A 26,118-nucleotide genomic window follows, 5' to 3' on the forward strand; every position below is an offset into this window, starting at 1 on the left:
GCTAAGCAGCACTGGATCCCCCAGACTGGCCACAACCCCTGTCCACCCACCCCTTTCTCACTCCCCTTCTGGGCTGGAGGGTTGGTCACTTTCTTCTTCACTTTCCCAGGACCCTGCTGTACTCTTCCTGCCCTCCAGGCAGAAGACTTCTTTCCCAGGAAGCCTAGGAGAAAACTAAATTTCTTCTTTTAGCTAGTGGGCTGAGACTCACTCTTCCCTTTACAGAGATGATGTGACCAAGCCTAGAACCCTGGAGGACAAGGGAGGGTCACATCATCTCAGTTCTCCCTAGCCCTGTATAGCTTAACTTCCACAAAGTTGGAGACTGTTTCCATTCCCATGCACAATCCTCAGAGTCTAAGTTCAGTGCCACCTATCTAGAAACCAACATCCTTAATTAGAGGCCCAACACCTTAAAGATCAGAATTCTTCATCTGGTACCTGAACCCCTAAGCACAGGCTTCTTCAGAAAAGGGTGGGGGGGAAAGAGGCATTTCTGTGAAGGAATTTGGATTCAATAATTTAATTTCTATATAGTGACAGCAATGGGAGCAAATACACAAGATCTTTTATATTAGTTAACAACAAAAAAAAGGCGAAAATCAGAAGCAACAAATGAAGACCATACTGTTCATGATACATCAGCAGCCACCTGGTCAGAAACCCATTTCTAAAGAACAGTTGCTGGTGTTTCAGAGTTTTATTGCATTCAACAGGGGAAAGGTGGATGGTGCGGAAGAAAGAGATCTATCAGGCTCTGAACAGGAAGGTGTCACAAGGGCTCTGATCCTTAACTGGGACCCCTCTACTGACTTCCTTTGGAGAAGATGGAGGGGAGAAAGGGCTTCTCGTTTATGACCTCATGACTTCTTGTGAGAAAGATCAGTCCAGCCAGATACAGAGCAAAGAATCTTCGCATCCCTACAGGCCAGTGGCTGGTGTCCGTCTTCATATTTTGTTTAAATGTGGAACCCTCAAGGGGTATGGAGGACAGCTGGAAGAATGGCTGCCTTTACCCCAAAGGCAACTCTCCTCTTGGAGGGCACGGAGGGCGCTATCAGGGCTCATCCGGGTCCTCTGCGTGCTGAGAATGTCATGCATCAGCTCAGCTGTCTTTGGAGGAGGCCGGGTGGCTGAGTTATGACTCTGACTCCTCTGGGGGTGGAGAGTGAAGATGACAAAGAAGGCCATCTGTCCCCTGAGAGACACAGTAGCAATAAGATGGGACAGAAGAGAAAAGAATAACAAATCCAACTGGAAAAAGGGTTTGGGGGAAGGATGTATGCTAGGCACACACCTCTAGGGGGCAGAGGAGGTTCTCATCCTCCATCCTCTTGAAATGACCAGGGTTGACCCAGGTAGAGCTACTCCCTTCTCCTGGGAATAAAACCTCAAAGATGGCTAGACATGAAGAAAGGAAATTTAATATGGGGAATGAATCTTACACCCCTGGCTTACCATCCTAGCCTCCAGAACTGGCCATACCCCAGTGAAGTGTTCCAGTGCCAGAAGGGGTGTGAGGTCCTGGGGACGAGCAGCAACAAACACCTTCCCCCAAGCTTGAACACTCTGGCCAACCATCTCTGGGCTCCTGTGCCCAGAAGTACCGAGGTAGGGGTAGAAGTGGAGTGAAGAAAGATAGCTTGGAGACAGTAGTCAACCTTTGAGACAGACATTTCTCCAGTTCCCTGCAGAATCACGAGTTCTCTTCATTCCCACCTCCACGAGGTGAGTGCCTGCTGAGCACTCTCCACCCCACCTGTGTGTAGATTAGCCATATCCCATCATATGTGTGCATGCCCGCACCATCTGCAGCATCTTGAAGGTCTTCCATCCCAGAGCCTACCGGGAAGGAAGTGTGCCACAGTGAGTTCTATAAAGTTATCAGCAAAGTTCAGACACTCTTAGTTCATCCCACAGAGCAAAGTGCATCCAGCGTAGTTGCTTGAGCCAGGTCCATCTGTCCAGTCAGGTCCTGAAGACGGCAAACAACCCCCTCCCCCGCAGCTCCTCCTATGTTACAGAAACTACAGAACATTTTACAAAAAGTCAAGGCACTTGGGAAAGAATCAACAGTAACATGCTAATGAAGCAAGTTGACTTGGAGGCAGAGGGAAGAAAACTGGACAAGGGGGAGAAAAGGTGATGTATTTCTGAGGGCTTGGAAGAGTCTACTCAATAAGATGGAGTTACTTGGGTAGAAGGAGCCTGTAGCCTCGATTTAGCAATGAGGAAGAGAAGATGTAGTGACCAGAATATCCGTATTTCCCCCAGGCCTCTGGGAACCCCACCACCTTGAACATAAAGCAGCAGTCACCACGACGTCCCTTAGGCAAAAATGTTGGTAATAAAATCCAGGAATCGCTTAGCATACTGCTCAGGATGGACAGTAGAGATCTCTGCCCCAGCCTGTGAGAGGAGGTAGGGAACACGGCGTCAGGCCCACCCCCACTCCTCCCCATTCCCCACCCTCCATTCCACTCCCCACAACACCGTCCCCAACACTTCATCCTTTTGCCACCCTACTGCTCTGGCACAAGAGGCTCTCTTTCCAGGGAATAGTCAGGGCAGGGTGGGAAAGGCCTTGTGGAACCCTCACCCCATGCTTGACAGTTTTGGCTGCATGAGCTGCTTTCTTCTTGGCATCATACTGCGTCAGGATGTCAATGAGGCCCATGAAATACACTTCCTTCTGGGGGGCCCCTGGAGAGAGTAACCACCAATGAAGAGCGAGTATAGTCCTAATTCCCTCTCCTCAGGAACCAGTCAGATCTGTTTCAAAAAGCTAACCCGACTCTCCACCCGACACCCTGGTCTCTGTCCCACAGGGACAACCCTCCCCACCCATAAAGTTTCCAGGATCTCTCTTACCCTCTGCACTCCGGATGGCGTAGACATCAATGAAGGATTCAAACTCTCCAGGGCCCAGGGGCCGATGGGAATGGATGTAGCCGCCAATACCCTCAGGGGAAGTGCCATAGGAGCCCACCAGAGTAGGAGGTCCAGTCAGGCCACAGTCCCCATCCCCCTCTGACTCCTCCTCCCGCACAGGCCCCTCCTCCTCTGGTTCAGAGCCGCGAACTATGTCGTGTATGCCCAGCAGAAGGCTGTAGTCCATGATCTTCAGCTGCACTAGGAACTGAGACCCCACTGACAAATCAGATACCCCAGATCTCCCTTCCCACTCCCAGGTCCCACCCTTATACCTCCCTCTACCCCTGAGTTTCTGGGGCCCTCCTGGGGAAAGGAAGTATACAAATCGAGGGTTGGTAGTGTACTACTGCCCTTCAGTACCTAAATGTCCTGGTGTCTAAGATCATCCTTTGAGCTCATTCCAGCAATCCCCTCCATGGGTCACCTCTAGGTGGTTTTCATGTCTCCTACCCAACTCTCTACCATGCAGAAAACCCAAAGGATAAAGGGAAGGGGAGGAGTTCCCTCATATCGTGAGTGGAGTGACAACTACCCTGACGGGAACAAAAAAAGAAACAAAGTCACTTCCCAGAGCACCCCAATCATCACCTCCACATCTCTCTTTAGCTTCTCTAGAAATACTTTCTTCTCCTCTTCACCAATATAAACTTTTTGGTTCTTGTTGAGAAAATCCATATCCTTAAGGGTGGGCAATTCCTTAACCTGAGAATAAGTAAAGAGACATCTTAGGAATCTGCCCCTTCCCCGAAGGTCCCAGAGAATCTTGCTCTATCTAGGGCTCTGTCTCTAACTCAGTGGTCTCCAGGGGGAGAGATCTTACAGCCCCTCTCTCCCTTGACTCCACGCTGAGATGCTGCCCCAGAGTCTGTTCTCACCTCCAGTGGTCTTCCCGGATTCAGTCACTGCAGCTGTACCCCACGTCACATCCCACTACTTTCTGCTTATGGTTTTCATTAAGGCCCTCCATGCTGACTTTTCTTTCTTCTTATTAAGCAAACTAGCTGACTGAATAGGAGAGCCCAGAGTGAGAGATGGAGGTTGAGCATTTTGCTCTTCAGGTCTGATACCCTTATCCATCCCCAAACCTTCCACATGGAATAGCCCTTGACAAAGCAGCTGTTCCCACTGCCCCTTCCACACAATCCCTGGAGTGGAATAAGTTTACATCTCTCTTCCTGTCAAGGTTTAAGATAGGAACAAATAGCTGGTAATCCCTGCCTCTTTATCCAAAGAAGATCTCTTTCACCGGCCCTCCCCCACCCCTCACCCTAAAAAGAGTATCACCTTTTCCTTATCGCTGGCTTCCCGGGACACTAGGGAGCCCTGTAGAGAGACCCAAAGACCAAGTCAGTAGAAGTGGCTAAAAGAACAGTGAAGATCCAGCTCCTGAGACGACTACTCAAACCCAAAGCTTTAATCCCTTTAAAATGAATCACCCAGTGCCCTCCAAGGCCCTTCCTCACCCTTGGGCCATGGGTGGCCTTCCCCTCTGCCATAGTCGTCCTCTCCGTACCTTGAGGTCATACTTCCTGTGCACAGGAAGACGGTGGCTAAACATGTTGCGCATCACAAGCATGTAGCTGTCCTCATTGTCCACGCTGACCCGGTACATCCCTAGGAACTGGGGCAGCAGTGTGTTCCCGTGACACTTCACAATGTACTGCGGCAGGAGGGAGGGAGGGATGGGGAGAGGCTGAGCGGCAGGTACACAAACAGCCCGGAGACCGGCATTCAAACACCGTCTTTCCAGAGTGAGCAGAGAACTTCAAGTAGAGAGGCTACGAGGAGGTCAAAGTGGCAGGAGCTTTCTAAAGGTGCCCCTGGTTAACTGTGAAGTTTCTGAATCCTAATCTCCTCTGATTAATTCATTTGCGTACTATCTCAATTTTGAAGTATCTTCCCTCGTGTCATATTTATCATTCTTTCAGATGGAGAATGTAGGTGTTATTGTCCTTATTTTAGATGCTCTTTATATGCAAATGGTCATAGGCATCTGTTTATCAACAAATTGATTTTATCCAGACCATTGTTTCTTGGTGGGCTAGATTCCTCTAGTAAAAATGTTTGCATGATGGTCTATAATTTGGATTCTTAAAAAATTATTCCTCCTTCAATGTTTCTTCCTCCTCCCTCCCCTTCCCCGCCCCACCCCCCCAGTATCGCTGCGTGCTTCTCTTCATAGCCAACCTACTCAGAGCCGTAGTCAGCGATCGATCCGCTTCCTATCTTGCATTCACACCTCAAATCAGTGAAATCAAATCTAGACCCTCATTTCCTCCTCTGAAATCTTTCTACTCCTTCCTCCCGCAAATCCCTCAGCTGCCAGACACAGTGAGCATTTAGTCGCTGTCATATGTAAACTGAACGGCACCTGCTCCTAGTGACCAGTCCCTCCCAAAACCCTCTTCACCCTCAGTTCCCATTAGACCTCAGTTCTGACTTCCCTCCTTCTGTGTCCTCAAATCCTGTATGGAATGGAGTAGGAAATAAATAATTAAAACTTTCCATCGACTCTTAGTCTATTTTGAAGGATATTTTCTCTAGTTGCTCCTTAAGGCTTTGTCTTCAACCTTCTTTTAATTTCACTCCACACTTCCCTTCAATAATCTTATCTAAACTCATGTCTCCAATTACCACCTCTTTGCCTATGACTCTCAAACCTAGACTTCTACTGTACTCCTCTTTCTTGAACTCCATTTCCCAGCCACTTAATGGACACTAATATCTGGACGAACTGCAGAAATCCCAAACTCAACATGTCTAAATCAGGTCTTCCTACAAAAACCCATTCTTTTTCTGCTTCCCAGCTGTTGGTGAATGGGCCTCCAGTTCCCCGTGACTGGGAATTTGGAGGTGTTTTTGCTTAATCCGACAACTGTACCCTAAGTCATCCTTTCTATCTCCATCGCCATTGCTCCTCCAAGCCCTTGTTATTTCTCACCTAAACAATGATAATTACCCCCTATCTGGTATTTCCACTCCCAATATTCCTCCCTCTAATCCATTCTCTATTGCTTGGATATTTCTAAATAATATACACACCACTCCCTTGCAAACCATCTTCAGGGTAAAGTCCAAACTCTTTGTGTTGCTTGTGAAACCTTCAAAATCTGCGCTGGCTGGTGTGGCTCAGTAGATTGAGCACTGGCCTGTGAACCAAAAGGTCTCCAGTTCGATTCCCAGTCAGGGCACATGCCTGGGTTGCAGTCCAGGTCTCTGGTTGGGGGTGTGCAAGAGGCACACACACTGATGTTTCTTTCCTTTTCTTTCTCCCTCCCTTCCCATTTCTCTAAAAATAAATAAAATCTTAAAAAAAAAACCCCAAAACCCTTCACAATCTGACTTCTGCCTATTTTTCCACAATACCATATTCCAGCCACATTGAATTTCTTGAAATTCCCTAACACCAAACTTTCTCATGCTTCTGTGCCTTTATAAAGTGCTGTTTTCCTTTGCTTAGAATGCTCTCTTCCACACTGCCCAATGGTTGGTCCCTTTCAGTCTTTCAAGAATCAATTCCTATGACACTCCGTCTTTAGAAAAGTCTCTTTGGGCCTCCCAAGTGTATTTCCTTCCTTGAGTGAGTCAGGATGCTCTTCCTCTGCACCCCCAGAGCATTCTGTACGAACCTCTACTACTGTACACCCCTTGCTGGGTGCTAATGCCAGCTTACTGGCCTCTGCCATTAGCGTAAGAGATCCTCAAGGGCCACTTCATTCACCTCTTTCTCCACAGCCTAACACGGGGCCTGTTAATAAAAGACATTCAATATTTGTTGGATAAACCAAAGATTCCTTTTGGAATCTTTCATTTATTCCTTGCTTATTGATTTTAGTGAAATATTTTTCTTCAGTAGAAAGACATTCAGACTGTTTTTATCACCAAAATATTCAACAAACATGCCAGGTTAATCTAATCAGACAGAATAGCTCCCTAATCCATTTTAGGGCTGGATATGATCACGGCTTCTACCTTCCAATTCATCCCAATTATGCACTTATCCTGGTTTTTCTCCCCAAACTGCATTTATTCCTGAGAGTATACTTGGTGTTAACACTTTACCCAATTCTAAGTCTATAGTTTATACTTTGTTATACCTGTGCCCTTTATGTATCAATCGCGCTGGTTTTGCATGGTAAGTATCAAATGAGAAGGAACACGCCTAAATTCTATTTAAACAAACACAAGGAGGTGCAGAGACTCTATTCCGGAAATCTGTTTTTGAAAGACGTGATCTTGAGTTTTTCTTGGGGAATAAATGGGTTGTAGGGAGGAAAAGGGATTTAAGTCTCCCTGTGTGCTCTGGCAGCTAAGCTGTAAGTAGAGGGAGGAGGGAAAGAAGAAGGCTGGAGAGAGGCCTGACCTGGTGGTAGTTGGAGAGGTTGCTATGCATGTCAGCGATGTCCTCACTGGATACTTCTTTGATGACCAGAGTCCGATCATAGGAGATAAGGAAGCGGCCATCACTGCCTTCACTTTCACTCGGGGGACTTCGGGTAAGGGATACCTGTTAGGGAGATGGAATAGACCAGAGGTTCTTTTCCTCCCCCTGTATAAGAAAAATGCAAGTCATAGTATAATAGTCAACTGAATGTGTCTGAAAGTAGATAAAACCCTGGCATAACAGGACGAGCAGGGGTTCTTAATCTGGTGTCTATGTATGGACTGGAAGTGGTGTAAAATTTTAATATATGTACATTTCCCCCCCAAGGACAGGGTGTATAGCTTTCACCAGACTTTGAAGATGCCTGTGACGACAAGAAGGTAAAGAACCATACTTACCAAGGTTCACATTTCTCCATACATGGCTGTCACAAGGATTCCCCAGTGGTTAGGGACAATCGACTACCCTCAGTCCATAATAAATTCTCACCAAGTAATCCTGGTCATCAATGCCAAATCGATCGCGAAGGTTCCTGAAGACCTGGGGACAATACTCCTTGAACTTGAAATGACTGGGCAGATTTTCCCTGAAATAGGGGTTTTCAAGGTAAGAAAACAAAGTAACAATATTACCTTACATTTATATAGGGCTCGACAGTTTACAAAGCACCTTCACATCTATTACCTTATTTGATTCTCATAAAACCCTTGTGAGGTCCTTTAAAGTTGCATTATTTCCATTTTATAGAAGGGGAGAATGTGGCTCAGGGTAGCTGAGTGACCTGCTTAAGTCACATGACTAGCAAATGGCTTAAGTAGAACCAGGTTCTATTCCCCATCCAAACCACAGCATTTCCCAAATCTCAAGCAAGTCAGAAACATCCTAACATCGGCAATAGGTGCCACTCTTTAGACTGCCATCTTCTGATACTAGGAGAGCTTAGAGACTTTTTCTACTTTTTTCTCTTTCAGGGCGTCCCTGTCAGAAGCGAACGGTAATGGCATCTAACTGTACTGACTGTATGGAACTGCTAGGCAAGAGGAGAGATAAACTAGTACATACACATAAGGCTGTAGGGAACACTGAAAATTATTTTAATGGGTTATTTATTTCTTTATTTCTTTATTTTTGCACAATACTGAATTTCTGCATTGGGAAGGAGGTTAGACAATACAACTTGTAAGTTGCCTTCTAAATCTAAAACTTTCAACTCGTTGAATCTCAACTCTTAAAATTATTTACTCTTTTCTACAAAGGTTGACAATAGAAAGATGGGCATTCCCACATACCTGTGGAAAAGGTGATTGTTGACCTTGATCTTGGAGCTGGCCTTAAAGTCATCTGGCAGCAGCATCACAGGGGGAGGCACCTGGCTTAGCTCATTGATCTGACAAATCAAACAAGAATAGGGAAGGAGTGAGTAGGAATGCAGAGAACTACTCATACACAATGACTGGGCAGGAGTCAGAAAAGAGCAACTCAAACCTCATTCCTTTAAAAACACCGCTATGCATTCACTGGACAGAGGCGAGAGATTGCGTCTGACTTCCTCTGCTGCCCAACAAGGACTGGAAGGATTACAATAAGCAACCCTCACCCAGAGCCCCTCACGCTCCCATCCCGAGCAACTTCATGTTCACAGTAGTCATTTCATATCAGGCAAACCCTGAAAGCAACTCAGGACTATTTTTAAAGCTGTGAAAAATTTTAGAGAGAAAAACCCTCCGCAGACTCAAGACACACAGTTCCATGCTCCGTTAAAAACAAAGCAAAACGCATTTTTAAAAGTACACAAGACAGTTAATGGGACTATGAGGGGTCAACAGCAACAAAAACGACATGTCCTGCGGGAGGTATCGCCTTACAGACAGGACCAGTCCTTCCAGACCACTCTGACCCAGTTCTCTGCAGTAGGTCCCACCTTCCCTGGTGTAAGGTAGAAGAGCAGGATTTCAGAGGGAGTGCAGGCGGGCAGAGGATGTGAGCTCATTAGGCATCTGTTCACTGAAGTCAAGACAACCCACAGCCCAAAGGATGCAAACATCACATGCTCTTCTCAGCCTTCAGAATCAGCATCTAATTCAGGGTGGAAAGGGAGTTCCTGCACTAAGGAATCCTGAGGAGATGTGCTTTCTCCCCAGTGCTGCCGCAGTTCTTTCACCCACCTTTAACAGTGTGCTCCTCATCTGACTAATCACGAGTTTATCTAAGTTCCCCACCTAGAGCGTGAGCTCTTCCAGCCGCAAGGACTGCTCTAGTCTCCTGCGTCTCTCAGCTCCTGTGTCTCTCAGCTGCCTAGCTAGCACAGTGTTTGGCACATGGTAGTCCTGCAGTGTTTATTCACTGAATAAATCGGTGTCTTGTCTACCCTTACTTGAGCATTCGACAGAGGCTGCGAAGTGAGCCTAACCTAAATCCCACACACTGCAGTGAAACCCAGATCCTCTCATTCTCAGCAGAAAAGGAGGACAGAACGTACTCCTCCAGAAAAAAAAAAAAAAAAAGCCACTTGAGATTTACAGTCTAAAATTCAGCTATAGTTCTTCATACCCCCTCTTCACCACCTGCTGTAAAGCGGGCTGAATCATCACTAAGACATATGCTCAAGGAATTTCTCCATTCCAGATATCTGAAGTAAATGTGTGTTGGCTGGAGAGTACAGTGTTGAAGCTAGAGTACATAGGTCTAGGGAAGCTGAGGCAGGTCTTATGTGCAATTCCCTTAACTCTCACTAAAGGAAAACCCTCCTTGTTAAGCTTCCAAAGGGATGGATGAGTCACCTGTAAGGTACACATGAGAGGCAGCCCTACCTCCATCAGCCTTGCCCATCCCAAGGGCCTTAGACTGGGCACTCGCTGATAAGACATTACTACCCATGATGCTGGGAGCACTCCACAGAGCTACAAATGCCAAAGGGGGCTGACAGACCGCAAACAACATTTTAAACCACAAATTAAGAATGTGACAAAAACCGTATGCTTCCTCACCCCCTTCCACCTCTACAACCCCACCATAATTATAACAATTCGTGGAAGCTGATGTAAAATACTGCCTGTCACATTCAAGGTCATTGCAACCCTCCCACTCCAGATCTAATGCAAGGGGGCAATGGCTGTAATTCCTTCATCTGAGTTATCCTCAGGAAAGGAGATGCACTGGCCTCTTTGTCCCCCTCCTGATTCCCAGGCTACAGCCTCTACGGCAGTTCTCTGCTTCTAAAGTTCGCCACCACAGCGTGCCCATGACCGGCGCTTCTCAGACATCTCTGCAGTCCACCACGACCCCCGCTTACACCAAACACCATCACTCCAGCCCACAGTGGGGATGCAGTTAAGACCAAAGGCTGAGTAAGCGCAACCACGAGGCTCAGGATGAGGTAGCTTCTCTGAAATGCTGTACCTCTGGAGGGGAAAGGAAGGGACAAGCAGGATTAGAAGGTCTGGGAAGCCCGGAGCTCCCCTCAAAGCCAAGGTTCCAAAGTCAAGAGCGGCAGCTGGAAAGCAAGGTGGAAAGGAAAGTGAACGATCCCCCTTATCCAGCTACCCGCCCTGCTCCCCTTCCACACACACTCTCACCGGAGACCTCACCACCACCAACCCAGAAGAGCTACTCCCCCTAATGTCCTCTCAGCGGGAGCCGGGTCCAGGCCGGTCTCCGCAGCCCGGGGCTGAGGCTGGACCTGGCAGGAAGGAGGCAGGGAGCTGGATTTCAGGTGGGGAAGGCGGAACTAGAGTGGCAGAGTAAAGGGCGGAGAGGGAGACGAGTCCACGGTTAAGGAAAAAAGTCTACAGAGAAGATCCACTGGGAGAACGCCGGGAGGCTGGTGAGCCGGGAACAGGGCGGCCCGGGGGCGGGGGGGGGAAGCGGCCGCGCGAGGGGCACCGGAGACAGGCCACGGGGATCAGGAGGCTCAGGAGCTGGAGGGGTGCGGGTCGGTCTACCGGGGGGGGAGGGGCGCCAGGGCCGGGTCTCACCGAGTGGGCTACGCCCCACAGGAACACGCCCACCAGTGGGTCCGCCGCCCGGAACACCTTCACCTTCTGCTGCACAAAATGCTTCTTTTTGGTTTTGGAGGCGAAGCCGAACCCCTGGCCGGGGGCCGCTGTACTCGCCGGTACGGTGGCCGGCGGGGCCGAGGAGGACGCCATGGTCTCCCGCGTACCCGACCGAGTGGAAGTCCGGGGATCCGGGCTCCCAACCCCGGAAGCGGCGCTCACCTGCTCTGCCGTCACGTGATCGGAGGCGGCCCGCAGGCGCCGGAGCCGGCAGGGGTGGGGCCGGGCGAGTTTGGCCCCGCCCGCCGCCGCCGCCGGCTCCGCGGCCGGGGAGGTGCCCGGGCTCACCTGGCGCAGCGGGCGGTGCGCGGCCGCCTGGGCCCCGGGGGACGCGCGTAGCCCGCGCGGTCGGCGGCGCCCGGCCGCGTCACCGAGGCCACGGGGATGCGGCCTGGGCTGGCCTGTTTCACTCTTCAGTTAGGGGCTTCTTTGCTGCTACGTCGCCGCCCAGTTTCTAGGAGTAACCTCCTGTCTGGGGCTATTCAAAAGCATTTTTTAAGAAAGTAGAACCCTTAAATGGTTTTAATGTATTTATGTGCTTGTTTTTAGGGGGGACCACTCTGCATCATTCCGGAGGATGTCTGGAGTACTGCAAAAGTCTAGGCACCAGATGAAGAACTAAAACAGTAGCTGTTAGGATGGAAAGGAGAGATGGCATCTAAAGTTATAGTTTGATGTCAACTTGGAAAATTCTTAGTGATTTGTGGGGTTTGTGGGAAAGGGAGACATTGAAAATGAATCCCAGGCTTCCAGCTAAGGTGAAGAGAGGTGGTGGCGACCTGAAAAGGAGTAGTTTTGGCAAAAAAGATGAGTTCAGTTTGGAACATGGTAGGGGTACCTGAGATCAATTGGACTTAGGGGACCACAGCTCAGCAGAATGCGCTGTCCTGGGGGTACAGATTTAATTATTGTTGTGGAATCTGTGCGCGTGGATGACATCTCTCAGAGAGAGCAAGGAAAGAACCAAGGGCTTAAGGCTGGTGGGAGAGGGCTGAGAAAGGGTGGCCAAAGAAGTAAAGGAGCCAGGAGAGCAGGGGCACAGAAGCCAAGAGTGGAGTTTCAAGGAGTAAAGAGCAGTGACATACGTCACAGAGAGGTGAAGCAAGACAAGGACGGAGAAGTGCCTATTGTACTTGGCAACTAGTGACCTTTGGAAAAGCAGTTTTCCCAGAACAAGAGCCGGATCAAGGTGGGCTGAGGAATGAGTGGGAGGTGAGGAAGTAGGGATGGGAAGCTAGGGACTTTTGGGGGGAATTTGCTTAAGAAAACAAGATGGGGAGTATTTTTTTTTTAAGATTTTATTTATTTCAGAGAGGGGAAGGGAGGGAGAAAGAGAGGGAGAGAAACATCAATGTGTGGTTGCCTTTCGCGGGCCCCATACCGAGGACCTGGCCTGCAACCCAGGCATGTGCCCTAAACTGGTAATGGAACAGGCGACCCTTTGATTCACAGGCCGACACTCAATCCACTGAGCCACACCAGCTAGGGCAGATGGGGAGTATATTAAAGAGAAACACACAGTAAAGGGAGGGGCTTTCAAGGGAGACCTTACAAGGAGAAGGGAAGAAATCGCTGAGACAGAAGTTAACAAAGAAGATGCATACTGCCCGAGTCTGCATCACTTTCAGTTATTTTACATGCCAGGTTCTGAGTGTCTGATGAATGAAGGATCTAGAAGGGACTTGCTTTAACCCAGAGAAGGGAGATTTATCACTTGTCAGAAGGGAGAAAGGAAAGGGTCTATGCGGACATGTAAGTGTGTAGGTGTGTGTGGGGGCGGGGCGGGGGGGGGGAAGAATTTCATGTTCAATAGCCTTAATTTTTCCTTTAAAAAGCCGACAAAGTTGTCGCCTAAGAGAGGAAGGTGTGAAGGGGTCTTGAGTGAGGGTTAGGGTTTAGACCAGTTGCCGTGGGGATGCGTGGATACTGCAAGGATCTGCCAGGATACAGAGAAGGAAGGTTAAGCAGCACGTAAGGTCCGGTTAGGTTTCCAGGCTCTTCGTTTTTTGTTGCCCCAGTGTTTTGGTGGTGCAATTTTCTCCATTCATCTCAGCAGCTTTGAAGTATGAGTAGAGCAGACAGACAGGGGTATGCTTTAAAATGGGGGTCAGGAGGGTCTCTGTGGTAGGTAATCCTGGGACAAGAGAATTGAGCTGTTGGCAAGGGCAGGATACAGACTTGTTGGAAAGGGACAGAATTGATGCTGGGATTGAGGTGATGGTCTGGGGGAAAATGAAGAGAACAGCATACCATTTTTTGTTAAAGAGTACCAATAACCTAGAAAAATGTCCTCCAATAGTGGAATGGTTGAATAAATTATAGGATAAGTATATTAAATGTATATATATTTAATTAGGTAAATCTATGCATATTGACATGAAGAGATTCCCCAGGATATATTGTCAAGTGGGGTGGGAGCAAAACCCGTGTATAAATATATAGAAAAGCATCTTGCCCCTGGCTGATGTGGCTCAGTGGCTTGAGTGCTGGCCTGCCAACTACAAGGTTGCTGGTTCGATTTCCATCCAGGGCACGTGCCTGGGTTGCAGGAAATTTCCCCAGTTGGGGGCTTGTGATTCATGTTTCTCTTGCACATCCATTGATGTTTCTCTCCCTCCCTTCCCCTCTCTCTAAAAATTAATAAATAAAATCTTCAAAAAGATAGAAAAGCATCTGGAAGGATATATACCACACTGTCAAATGCCATAATATGCAAGGAAAGGAGAGAGTAGGGAGGGAAAAGATTTACAACACCATCAAGTCATCACTGAATTTATTTTATTTAAAGGTATTTATGTACATCAAATACACACTGGGTTTTGTGCAGTTTGGTTTGTCTTCCACGCTGGCATGCAACATTTTGGCAGCTGTTAAGTGGGCAGGCCAGGTGCCCCTTGTGGTGACCCTGGCTCTCTGAAAGGGATGTGGTGTGTGTTGGGGGGAGGGAGAGGAGGGAGATGTAGAGTGAACCTTCTGCTGAAGGCTTTGTGTGAGTGTTGTTTCTGGTTAATGTAAGTGTATTATATTTCTCATATGTCTTGCTAAAGAGAAGGCTGCTTCCTCTGTCACCTCTCTCCTCATCTGCCCTACACCTTCACACTTTCTTGTGTGCTACATTTCGTGGTAAGAGTACATAAAACCCACTGGATTCTTAAATGCCCTCCTGGCAAATATTAGCACAAGTCTACAGGCGCACCGGTGTGTTTGTCCTCCTTGATCGGGTCTTGGAGATAGGATGGCTCATCCACGCACTCTTACCCGTCTTGCTATGAGTTGCAAGCTTGGGACAGGGAAGTCAGACTGAACTCCTTTCCTACAGCAGCGGTTTCCAAACTACTCTGCAGAACTCTCAGGGTCTCTTAGGACTGTCCAAGGACTCCTCCACGAATGAATGAAGCATTCAGCACCAAACACAGAAAGTGCAAACCACCCAGGTCTGTATCACTTCTAGTTATTTCTTATATTAGGATTCTATATAGGATTTGTTTTGAAAAATGTTTGAATATCACTGCTTTGGATTTATTCCACATCCCTCTGGTATTTTTTCCCTGCATTTCTCAATTTGTAAAAGGGGCCCAACAGGTAAAGAGAGAAGGGACTTCTTTCTTTGAAGGAGTCCTGGGTCAATACAGCCTGTATTTACTGACTCGCACTCACACTGAGCTTTTTGTCCTTAGAAACTAGGGGGTGGTTGCCCTGCTGCTGGGGGATCCTGTTCTTCCATCCTCGGTAAGACTGAATAACTGGGCACCAGGCTTTCTTGATTTAGACTTGTTTGTGACCACACATTCTCTATCCCTGCAGTTACCTGGGAAACCACCTTAGCACCATGTGGAAGGAAAGGCCATCTGAAACCAAAACAATAGTCCTATCAATTAGATGGAGGCTGAGGGGCTTGGGAGAAAAGACTCCCCCCAATTCACGCGCTGGGGTTCCTCCACCTCTGGAAAAATCTGCCCTGCCCCTTTCTTTAAAGTGCACTTACCAGATGGGGATGTTATAGAAGGAACTCTTTGTCAAAAAAAAATTTTTTTTAATGTATATTGGCTGAAAGGCAGGCTCCAGTACGAAAGGAAGGCATCTCAAGATAGACATTTTGCCAATGAACTGGAAGCCCCCAAACCAAAAGGTGGAGATGGGAAGAAATACAGCCCAATATGGGACAGAGAAAGGAACCCAGCTCATCACTGTGGCAAAATATACTTATGAATTTCCCAGGCTGTTCACCCTCAAACCCGAAGAGGCAATCATTTGACTATGCTGGCCTATAACTACTAGCACGGAAAGATGAGCGACCATTGGCAGACTGTCAGAAGGGTCTGCCTCCTCAATCTTTCAAAACATTTGAAAACAACTCTAGGTTCTAGTCAGGAGCTCTGGAGTCAAGACCATCAAAAGGAGTTTGGAGGAGAAAGGGAGTGGTCCCTTGAGCAGCCCATGTTCTCGGTCACCCAGGGGAGAGCAGGAAGAGGACAAAAGGCAGACTTGGAAGGGCAGGGGTGCATACCTGGAATCCCTCGGTTTGGGCGAAGGGTGAATGAAGAAAATTCTACATATGATTTAGTAGTCCTTCCATTTTACCCCCCCTGGTGCTCTATGTGAAAGAGGAGGGAGGAAGAATCTATTTCTGTATCTTTTTATGATGCTAAGACATTCTTCTGCTTAAGGCTTTGTGTGTGCGTGTGTGCGCATGCGTGCGGGTGTACGTGTGTGAAGGGTCACGGCCCTGTAGCTTCCATTTTTCCTTTTATCATCTTCATGACTAGTGCTACGCATATGAGAGATGCATATGTGAGAGAAAGAAGAAACATTCTCCCTCCTCCATATTTTCCCAAATAAGGAGGGAACACTATCCTCAGAAATTGCTAAATACATCATTAGATACTTAGAGAGTGAGACAGAAGAGAGAGACATAGCAGCAGCTTTTGATATATAGATACAGAGTACAAAGAGATACAGAGTAAGAGAAGACATCAAACATAGTACAGTCGAACAACAAGGGTTGGGGAGGGAGTTAGCATCAGAGACCACAGGTTTGCAGCATGCTGAGAGAAGAGGCCTCAGTCCCTCTTAGAAACTGGGGAGAAAGAGAAAGAGGTCATGAGCAACCCACCTGCGGCCCAGCCACTGAATAGGAACAGCATGGCATTGTACAGGCTGGTTTGTGTACAGTCCTGTTCCTTTAATTCCAACAACCGGACACCACCCTCCCTATCCCTCCTCCTCCACCCAGGAGGAGGTCTTCCCAACTCCTCCTTCCCTATTTCTACCCCTTTGCTGCTCCTGCCTTTCAGCCTGTGTCTGCCTGGCCTTCTGTTCTGGAAACCCCCTGAAGAGGGCAGCCTTGTATTCTGGAAACCCCCAGGAGAGGGCTTGGCTGGGATGCAGCCCATTAAGAGACTGGCTGTGTTCTCTCATTTCTAGTTCTCCAAGGATCCAAAGTGGGCCAGAAAACAGGATCACACTCCCCAGGTCTGGGCCCTAAAGCAACCATGGTGAGAAGTTTGGTTCAAGAACTAAGAAAGTGCCTGTGCTGCTTCAGGAGAGAACCTGGGGACTGAGGTGGGGAAGGGAGGGGAGGGGCTTGGAGGTGGGTACGAAGCTGTTTTCCACCTCCACTGAGCAAGATGAGAGAGGAGTGCTAACACTGCAGCTGGATAAACAAAAAGTTAGACTTCTGGGGCATTTCCTAAAACTCACTGGTAACACACAGACGAGGAGTATAGGACACTGGTGCAGGAATAAATCAAACATCTCTTCACTGGAGATGTCTTAGAAAATACCTATCCACCCCAAACTATTTTAGGGTGGAGGCAGAGGGAGAGTTGAGATGATCTCCCAAAGTCTCCTAAAGTCTGTTTAGTTCTATGACCTGTGTGTGGCTCTGGCTCCACCCTCCCTTTCTCACTGCTTTTGACGTGTGGCAGTGCCCCCTAGTGGCAGAAAGACAGTACTGTGGTTACTATAACCAAAAGGAAAGTGTAACCGGGTAAGGGAGATCAGTGTCCAGAGGTCGTGGGGCAGCACAAATGTGAGCCCTAGAAGGGAAAGGCAGGAGTTGAGGGACAACAATGTAGTAAAAGCTTTGATACGATAAAAGAAAAAGCAGAAGAAACAAATAGGCTGAGGGCAAGAAAGTAGGTAACCTGAGGCTGGTCAGAGGAAGCGGCCTGAAGCTACCTGAAAGTGCAGGTACGCAGCAGTCTTGGGGGAGATTAGCTGGCTGCCGTCTCTTGGTGGAGAGGGAAAAGCTTGGCCTGGTCCTCAGCTTCATAGCCACACGGCAGGTCACTCCTGGAAGAAGAGACCCAGCCCATCACAGCACTGTCAGCTCTGCATAAATGAGAGCATTCCTGTCACATTGCTCTCGTTGGCATTCCTGCGAGATAATGAAGGGCAGAGGCTATTTGGGTTTTATAGGAATAGAGGGAAAAACAAGGCCAGAGCGATGGAGCTGACTTGCCCAAGGTCATGGAGTTCCCAGAGGTAGAAGAGAAACCAGGGCATTAGGTGTCTGTGGCATTTCCCCCAAGCCCTATAACTGGAATGGGGAGAAGCCACCGATGGGGCAGGAGCGGGGGGTGGCGTTCTGCACTGAGGCAGGGGAGGGACTGGATCTCCTGGACAACACAGCGATGGCACACAAGACTGATTCTCATCTCTTCCTCCTTCCCCAGAAGGTTCCAGGGAATCTCTAACTAGGGCATGAGGGAAATTTAATCATTCCTTCTGGTCCCACCCAGAGAACCCGAGAGCAGTGGGGACTGGTGTACCTATTGTCGTTGATATCTGTGGCATTTCCTGAAGAGATCATCATTGGGAAGGCAGGATTAGAAGAAGAAAAAAAGAGGCTGGGAATTAGTAGCAGTCTCCCCAAACCTCTCTCATCTGAACCCCTTAGAGGGAATGGTAACAATCCTTGGAGCATAGCTGCCATCTGCGTCTCTATCTACAACCACTCCACATTGCAGCATTGTTCTGTCTTGAGAAAAAGCCTCCCTGATCCCTCATAAAGGAGAGGGGAAGGGGTAAGGCAGGGAAGGGTGGGGACAGGCATGGTAATAGGAGGAATCTACTTATAAGAGGCCAAGACCCTGATGGATGAGCAGTGTTCAAACTGTAGGTACAGGGTCACTATTCTTACACTTTTAAACTTGCCCTGGGGATCCTAAAGGCTGTGCCCCATCTTTCTCACTCACCATTGTCCATGTTGGCCTTCTGGTAGGAAGCCAAGGGACCGCCAGAAGACATGGCCCCACTGCTGGTACAGGAGTTTGCAAAGCTGGATGGAGCAAAGGAGAGAGATGCAGCCTCTGGCACCCCCCCTCCACTATGCCAAGGACACATCCACACTCCCTCAGGGATGGAGCCATACATCCCTCCCCTGCCCAGAGAATAGAAAACAAACATGGTCGCAGGCTCGGTAGGCAATGCCCACTTTCTAAGGATTAATGAGAAAGAATCAATGAAGCTACTTAGAAAAAGAATTAAGTCTCACCCAGTTAACTGACCCAACCTAATGCCTTACAGAGTGCAGAGAGCCTTGGTTTGGGGCTCCAGCCCTGGCCCACGGTCACTCACTACATATCTGAGGTGGAGCTAGGTGCAGCCTGCAGGTACAGATTCTGGTAGTTCTGGAAGAGGCTGTTGGTGTAACTGATGCACTCAGGACTCCGGCTGCCATAGGGGTTGGTGGGTGAGGACGCTGGGTAGTGGCCAGGCCGGACGGGTTTGGCTGTGATAAAGACAGGAAAATGACCCTGAGGAGGCTTGTTACTCTGCAGTTGCCTTGGACCCTGAGGTCATTTAGTAGTTGGAGTTGAACTGAGTTGCTTATAAGATAATTCGCTTTTATATTTTTGGGGGGTGACGATGGGGCAGGTAGAGAAAGAAAGCAATAATCTAGTTGCTTGACACTCAGGAATTTGCTGGATTTCCCCAGGTGGTAACCGCGCCTTGCCTACTGTCCTCCACTCCCCACTCACCAATCTGGGCAGAGTGGCCCCTCTTGCCGGAGCTCTTGTAGCGAACAGCCTCCTTGATGCGGTCCACCTCCTGCTGGTAGCGGCGCTTGTCTTTCATGGCGCCCTCCTTGGCCTCCTTCAGTGCACCCTCCAGGGCCTTAACTCTCTCAGCCGTAGCCCTAAGTCGTTTTTCCAGTTTAGGAAGCTCACAACGCAAATCTGCATTGTCACGTACCAGCTGCAGGGTGAGCCCAAGGGAAGAGGTGGAGGGAGAGGCGAGCGACCCAAGACAGAGCCAGCAGTGGAGTGTGGGGTGCCAGTGGGGAGAAAGAATAAAGAGAAATCAAGTCAGAGAAGACAGAGACCCTGTTGTTTCCTCGAAAGCCTCATTCCCTTTACCAAACCTGCTGTTTTAGCCAGTTCGTTCTTCTCCCTGAGCAAACGATGGTCAGGCATTATAAAAAGTCACACTGTTTTCTGGGCAGTAAAACGTGCCAACTCCACTGTAGCCCAGAACTCTTATTACAGCGCCCTGTCCCAGTCTCCTCCTGGCCTCGACCAGCCCCGGCCCATATCTTACAGCTTGTGCCAAACCAACAGCCCCAAGGCGACCATGGGGATGAGGTGCCCTCACTCAGAGATGGCTTTATGGGCATGCACAGGGCAGGGCAGCAAGAGCACAGTGGCAGTTCGGAGGGTGGATATGGCGTTGAGAGTAGGTGAGGTGCAGTGCAGAGCAGGAGCAGAAGCTGGAATCCAGGAGCCCCCACCTCACCCCCACCCCCACACATACACATGATGCCCCATAGGAAGGAAAGAAAATGTTTGAGGTTCACAAACATTTGTGCTCATTACCTTCCCAGTCAAAGATTTCCTGAGCTGTCCCTCCCCCATTTAAATTAAGCTACTGTGGGGTAGCAACCACCCTGCAGCCAGAAAAGACATCCTGATCTTTTTACAGGGTCTCGCGCATGGGACTGGGGGCACTACGGATCGCCAAAGGAGCTGGCCGTGGAAGACAGCAGGGAAATCAGTGTGGCTGGGAACACTGGGAGGAAGGGCAGAGCAAGGAACACTTCTGTGCCCCTTTAATTTTGGACAATTTACAGATTACAAACAGTGTTTTGCTGGGACAGTAGCGTAGCTTAATTAGTAATAGGGCTGTAGCCCTGGCTATTTAAGCTTTGGTTAATGGAGGAGTTTCTCCATCTCTCTCATCTTCCTCTCTGGCCTCGTGTCTGCTAAGGTAGGGAATTTTGAGGAGTTCTCTCTCCTATAAGTGAGTACCTTTTGGTCTTTGGGACTTGGAGCAGAGGCAGCGTCTTCAGTTGGGGGTAAGGAAACAGCCTGTGGTCTCCTAACATTTGCCCTGACATGCATGAACCTGGGGGCTGTTATGCTAAGAGAAATAAACCAGTCTCCAAAGGACAAATACTGTGACTCCACTTCGACGAGGTAGTTGCAATAGTCAGAATCAGAGACAGGAAGTGGAATGTAGGTGCCAGGGGCTGGGGGGACGCGGGGAGGAGGAGTTCTTGTTTAAGGGACAGAGACTTTCAGGTCTACAGGACGAAAAGAGCTCTGGAGATGGACGGTGATAATGGCCACACAGCATTATCGTTGTGCTTATTCCAGCGAATTGTACGCTTAAGAATGATGAAGGTGGTAAATTTTATGTTATGTGTATTTTACCACAATAAAGAAGTTGGGGGAAAGGCGATATAACACACATTTAGACAGAAGGAAAATGAACACACAAAAACTATAAAGAATGGCAGGACTGATAACAAATGATTCTTCCCCATCTTTCAACTTTCCTATAATGTTGTCGTACTGTTTTATAACAAGTAAAGGGAAAGGAACGGTAGGAAAGCTCTCTGCAAGCCCAAATACAACAAATAAACCCTTCCGACTCTCACTGGGCTGCAGTTCTGGGATTTTTGTCACTATAAAAAAGTGTACTGTGTATTTACTATATATGCTGCACAGTGTACTGGGAGGAAAATAAGTTTAAGGTCTAGTTTAGTGGGAACATAAGTTTAAATGGAATGTTAAAGTGGATTTGAAAGGAGGACAAAGTATAGGCTGGGGTTTCTTTTATGAATCAGTGAAGAGCCAGTTGACACTGTCGCACCTGTCTTCAAGGCTCAGCTATTTGGCTCTGTCCGCACCAAACATTTCCTGTCCAGACTCCTTCAGACTGCCCCATCCACCTCCCCGCCCCTACCTTTGAAACCCAGTCATCCAACTAAGGAACCGCAGCAGCAAGGAGGGGGACAGAGAGGCAGTAACTTAATACACAGGACTCTTGCCTGGCCCTGACCAGGGGCTGTCTGGCCACTTAGAGGACATCACTGAATTTCTCTGCATGCCTGCCCCAGGCCTAGGCAGATGGAGTTCTTCTGTCTGTGAGAGAAAGCCCAACTTCCCTGGCTTCTTCTCGTCTTGCTGATTTCTATCTTCAGCTAAAGTCTGACCCATATCCCTTATGTATAGTTACAGCCCCATGCTTCTGAAACCTCTATCAGTTCCAACCTTTCCCTCCAACAACGTAGGCCTGGGGATTCCACTTTCAGCAGATGCAGGTTGGGAGCATTGGGAAGGGAAACGGGCATGGAACAAAGAACCAGGTAGAAGTGGAATCAAATATGGTGTAGAGAAGGCATTAGTGGGAAAAAGTAAGGAAAACATGCAGGTAGATTTTCCTAAATGCAAGGATTTGGGACACCAGGCACCTGGCCCCAGGAGCTCTCTTCACCCCGCCCTCCATTCTTACCTGTTTGTGAACCTTTGTAAGCTGTTCCAGGTTGTTCTCAAGAAAGGAAATCTTCTGCTTTTGGGAATGAATCCCCCCACTGTCCTCGGGCTCCATTTCTGCACTCTGAATAAAGACAGAGGGGGAGGTGGCTGTCCTGAAGCCAAACAGGTCCCACCAAGACCAGGGCAAGCAGCCGACACCAGACCAAAGGGCTGGAGGGACCGGAGAACAGGAGGAGAATGTGGGGGCGGAGAAGAGCCCTAGGATGGCACTCACTTTCTTGACTCGAGTCGTGACGTCTTGAACGAACAGTTTGCGAAGGTTGTGGAGGGTCTGGAGTTCCCGGGCCTGGAAAGAATGATAAAAGACTGGGGTAGCCAAATACCAGCCCAACCTTTTCACTCTGAAATTACTGGAACCTTCAGTCCAACCAGTCAAGTGAGTCACTCATCCTTTAGGAAAAGATGTGGCCTGATTGTGCTACAGACTGACTTTTTAGAGGGCAGGAGGGAGGAGATGAAGCGCCCACCCTGTTAACTCAGCACAGACGGAAACTACTCACAACTGTCTCCTCCAGACCCTTGAGGTCCTGCTTGGACTGCTCGTGGCGCTCGTACAGAAATCTGGAGGAAGAGGGAAACAGAAGACTCTCTCAGGGCTCTCCTCCCCCCTCCATCCCTTTTCCATTCCTTTATTACTTATTATACAAGTTACCCATGTTCACTGTGCAGAAATTAGAAAAGCAAAAAAGATAAGGAAGCCGAGTTTCATAAAAAGCTCATGATTCTACTACTTACAGATCAAACCACCACTAACATTCTGATGTCCACCTTTCCACACTCTTTTTCTTATGCATGTACATCCCATATATACATTATGGGATCAGGCCCCTCATACTGCTTTGTAACCTGCTTTTTACACTTAACAGAGCAGCACAAACATCTCTCCATGTCAGCTGATATTCAATAGAGGTCATTTCTGAAAGTTTCCTTTTTTATTTTCCCTTCCCCATCCCATCAAATTATTCTGGTGAGGCATCTGCTTCCTGCGGTCATCACATTCACATCTACACTGCATCCGGCCTCTGCAAGGGTGGCTGAGCAGCAGTCTGAGCTTCTGTGGCCGCTGGTGTGCAGGCAGACCCAGGCACTCACGTCAGCTCCTGGAGTTTGGCGCTCTTCTCATGTTCTTCGTTCTTCAGCTTCTCATAGTCTGCCTGAAGCTTCTCTAGCTCCAACTGGAGCTTCTGATTCAGGCTACAGAGGGCATGAGGTATGGAGAGAAATAGAGAATGTGATGACGGAGAAAGGGAAGACCAGCTCCTCAAGCATTTTCCCTCTTGTATGACAGTCCAGTTAGAATTGATGCATCTACCTTCAAATATCACAGGCAGACTCAGGCCACTGTTTCCATGACAAAGTAAGGAACCCTGAACTATCTAGTCATAAGAGCTTCAAGGACCAGGACTAGGCCTTATTCCTTGTACTTCCTTGAGTTGGGTTGCAAAATCACGTCACAGTTGGGGGAATGACACATGGAAGTTAAAGACTAGGATCCTGCCCTGGCTGCTGCTCAGTGGATTGAGCACTGGTCTATAAACCAAAGGGTTGATGGTTCAGTTCCCACTCAGGGCACATGCCTGGGTTGTGGGCCAGGTCTCCAGCGGGGGCCGCATGAGAGTCAATCACACATTGATGTTTTCCTCTCTTTCTCCCTCCCTTCCCCTCTGTATAAAAATAAATAAATAAAATCTTAAAAAAAAAAAAAGACTAGGATCCTGGGCCAAGAGGGAGCATGTGAGTGGGTAAAGTTGGGCACGAGGACCAGGTGGAAACCAGAGCCACCCTTAGAAACTCTTACTCTTTGAGCTCATCAATGGTCTTCTGCTTCTCATTGATCTCGTCCCGAAGCCGGGCCAGCTGCCGGTGATGGGCCTCCCGGTGACTCTCCATTTGTAGCTCCAGGGCCTTCTGCAACAACACCCCATGTTCAAAGCCAGACTCCCCAGCACCAGCTCGGTGAGGGCCAGTACAGCCCTGCCAGACTGCAGCGTCCCCACACCTTCCCCACTCACCTTCACTTCATCTGCATCCTGTGTGTCTGGCTCTTTGTCCTTCAGGGCCACTTCATGCACAGTTTCTAAAAGAGGGAAAAACAGCTTACACCACACCTACCTCCACCAGGAAGAACTTCACGCTGTGACCAGCCCTCCAGGCAGGGCAGGCGACATCTACCCAGAATGGGCCCACACAGGGAAGTTCTTCTGGGATAGGACAGTCCAATGTGATATAGCAGGGACAGAGGACAATGGAGTGTTTATGGTTCATGTACAATAAGCTACATGCAAAAGCTTGCTAAATGGCATGTAAATTCGTCTCCATGATTTTGGTCTCATGCTTTGAGGGGGGTGCTGTCGAGTGGTTTCTTTTGATGTTTGCCACTTTCCCTCCCTGACCACTCTGGGATCTCAGATCTCAGGATGGATGGGTTGGAGGTTTAAGAAGGCCTCACCTTGGGCCTGGAGCTTGGCCAGCTCATCACTCAGGGAGTCATAGGACTCTTCCAGGTGCCGCTTCTTTAGCTCCACGCTCTGCATGTATTCTGTGAGTGAGCGGATCTTGGCCTCATGCTGGGGGGGGGGAAGGGTTGGTGAGAGGAAGAAGATGGATGGGGCCAAGGCCATGACAGACCTCTGCAAACTCCTGCTCTCCTCCCAGGCCCTCTGTTCCTACTATGCCTTCCAAGAGGGTGCAAAGTCAGGAGCTATACTTCTAGAGAGAGCCTTTCTTTAGAACCCATCAGCTCAGAGGCCAGTATCCCCCTTGCACCCTTCACTTCTCTGGCCTAGACCCTCCCCTGCTAACCCAAGCTCTTCTGTCCTTGACTGCAGTTGACCCTAGGCCCTTGACATAGAGGTAGGTGCTAGGAGTTTTATCTCCTCACCACAGAGTCACCCTCCTTTTCCCGTGGTGCTCACCTGGGAGATGAGGAGCTGGCAGGATGAGAGCTCCCGCCCAGTCACTTCCATCTTGCGATGACATTCGACCTGGAGGTTCTCCAGCTGCCGGCACCGCTTGACTACAGACTTGACCTCTGATTTGATTTTGCTGATGTAGAGTCGGGCTACAGTGAACTCCTCCTCGATGGCTCCACTGATCTCCACCGGCTGTAGAGGGCCAGGGACAGAAGAGGTGCTCTACTGCAGGAAAGCTTTTATCCATTCCCTTCCACTCTGCCTACCCCCGCACACACCCACATGCTCAGGGACTCAGGTGGGACAGGTATTCTCCAAACAACTTTTAGCAGCTCTCTGTCACCTGGCATTTCATACTGAATCCCTCTATCTGTACTTAAAGATCCAATTCCGACAGTCACCCTCTTCCATCCTGAATATGATTTTCTTTTGCACACTGTTCTGCTTGATCACCCAGATGGGTTGCCGTCCCTGCCACAGGTTTGCATGTATCATTTCGAACTCCGTGCCCCCCTCTCTAAATCCTGCTATAACCACACCTCCATTACTACTTTTTTTCAAAGAGAATTTTAGTAAGAGTTTATTTGAGCCAAACTGACCACATATGCCAGGGAGCAAGATATCATATGTTCTTCCATTGCTTCTGTATTCAGCATACTTTAAAAGGTGTATTTTCAGTCGAGTCTATGCAAACCTCTACTTGTTTTCCTGGGTCTAGTTAGAGAGCATGTTTCCCGGATCTTGGCCCACCACTTTCATTGTCCCCGAGGGCCTGAACTCTCCCATCTTGCATTTCCCACCAATGTCCAGGACAAAAATGACCTGAACAAAACTGCTGCCTCTTTCCCACTCACCAGCTTGATCTCCCCGTTGCCCACGATGACACTGAACTCACTCAGGTCCTTCATCAGCCCATTCAGCACCTCAGCAATTCGCTTTCGCTGGTGTCCGCTGACCTCCTGTAGCCGCTGCAACTCAGACTCCAGGGACAGCATGGTGGCCTGGGGAAAGCCCCTCAGGTCATCCCACCACCCTCTTCCTGCTACCCT

At 48.8% G+C, this 26,118-nt stretch overlaps 2 protein-coding genes across 6 annotated transcripts in view; both read right to left on the bottom strand.

Moving 5' to 3' along the window:
• Positions 1–685: 685 nt before the first annotated feature.
• PIP4K2C (phosphatidylinositol-5-phosphate 4-kinase type 2 gamma) lies at positions 686–11,545 on the bottom strand. Of its 4 annotated transcripts, XR_006653443.3 has the most exons (12): positions 11,293–11,545; positions 8,608–8,705; positions 7,808–7,904; positions 7,298–7,441; positions 4,448–4,594; positions 4,219–4,257; positions 3,523–3,636; positions 2,872–3,139; positions 2,600–2,703; positions 1,486–2,409; positions 1,298–1,401; positions 686–1,198 (listed from the first exon to the last, which is right to left on the bottom strand). XR_006653443.3 is itself a non-coding variant. In XM_024576333.4 (10 exons), exons 1-10 carry the CDS (start codon positions 11,464–11,466, stop codon positions 2,329–2,331), a joined length of 1,266 nt encoding a protein of 421 aa, XP_024432101.1. In that variant the 5' UTR covers positions 11,467–11,545; the 3' UTR covers positions 686–2,328. The 4 variants fall into 4 exon arrangements, 1 of the variants encoding a protein (XP_024432101.1); XR_008426476.2 differs by having other exon boundaries at positions 686–1,401; XR_002976283.4 differs by having other exon boundaries at positions 1,298–2,409.
• Positions 11,546–14,134: 2,589 nt separating this feature from the next.
• The window catches only part of KIF5A (kinesin family member 5A), a 32,387-nt gene continuing 20,403 nt past the window's right edge, over positions 14,135–26,118 (bottom strand). The window contains exons 15-29 of one of the 2 annotated variants that reach the window (XM_024576312.3): positions 25,924–26,070; positions 25,073–25,261; positions 24,607–24,724; positions 24,170–24,234; positions 23,956–24,065; positions 23,250–23,351; positions 22,658–22,718; positions 22,372–22,443; positions 22,114–22,218; positions 19,359–19,575; positions 18,955–19,108; positions 18,573–18,655; positions 18,147–18,174; positions 17,554–17,667; positions 14,135–16,450 (exon numbers count right to left, since the gene is read on the bottom strand). In XM_024576312.3, coding sequence (XP_024432080.2) covers positions 17,589–17,667; positions 18,147–18,174; positions 18,573–18,655; positions 18,955–19,108; positions 19,359–19,575; positions 22,114–22,218; positions 22,372–22,443; positions 22,658–22,718; positions 23,250–23,351; positions 23,956–24,065; positions 24,170–24,234; positions 24,607–24,724; positions 25,073–25,261; positions 25,924–26,070 — 1,530 coding nt within the window. In that variant the 3' untranslated portion in view covers positions 14,135–16,450; positions 17,554–17,588. The remainder of the gene's footprint in view (positions 16,451–17,553; positions 17,668–18,146; positions 18,175–18,572; positions 18,656–18,954; positions 19,109–19,358; positions 19,576–22,113; positions 22,219–22,371; positions 22,444–22,657; positions 22,719–23,249; positions 23,352–23,955; positions 24,066–24,169; positions 24,235–24,606; positions 24,725–25,072; positions 25,262–25,923; positions 26,071–26,118) is intronic. The other variant, XM_024576313.4, reaches the window with a different exon arrangement.

Source organism: Desmodus rotundus, chromosome 3 (assembly GCF_022682495.2).
Source record: "Desmodus rotundus isolate HL8 chromosome 3, HLdesRot8A.1, whole genome shotgun sequence".
Taxonomy (NCBI): Eukaryota; Metazoa; Chordata; class Mammalia; order Chiroptera; family Phyllostomidae; genus Desmodus; species Desmodus rotundus.

Bases quoted from the DNA above. Each gene is read 5' to 3' on its own strand.
- PIP4K2C (XM_024576333.4), bottom strand. From the start codon at position 11,466: ATGGCGTCCTCCTCGGCCCCGCCGGCCACCGTACCGGCGAGTACAGCG. The intron at 7,905-8,607 runs GTATGTGGGAAT...CCCCTATTTCAG, and splicing joins AACAATCACCTTTTCCACAG to GGAAAATCTGCCCAGTCATT. The intron at 2,704-2,871 runs GTAAGAGAGATC...TACTCTCTCCAG, and splicing joins CGCCATCCGGAGTGCAGAGG to GGGCCCCCCAGAAGGAAGTG.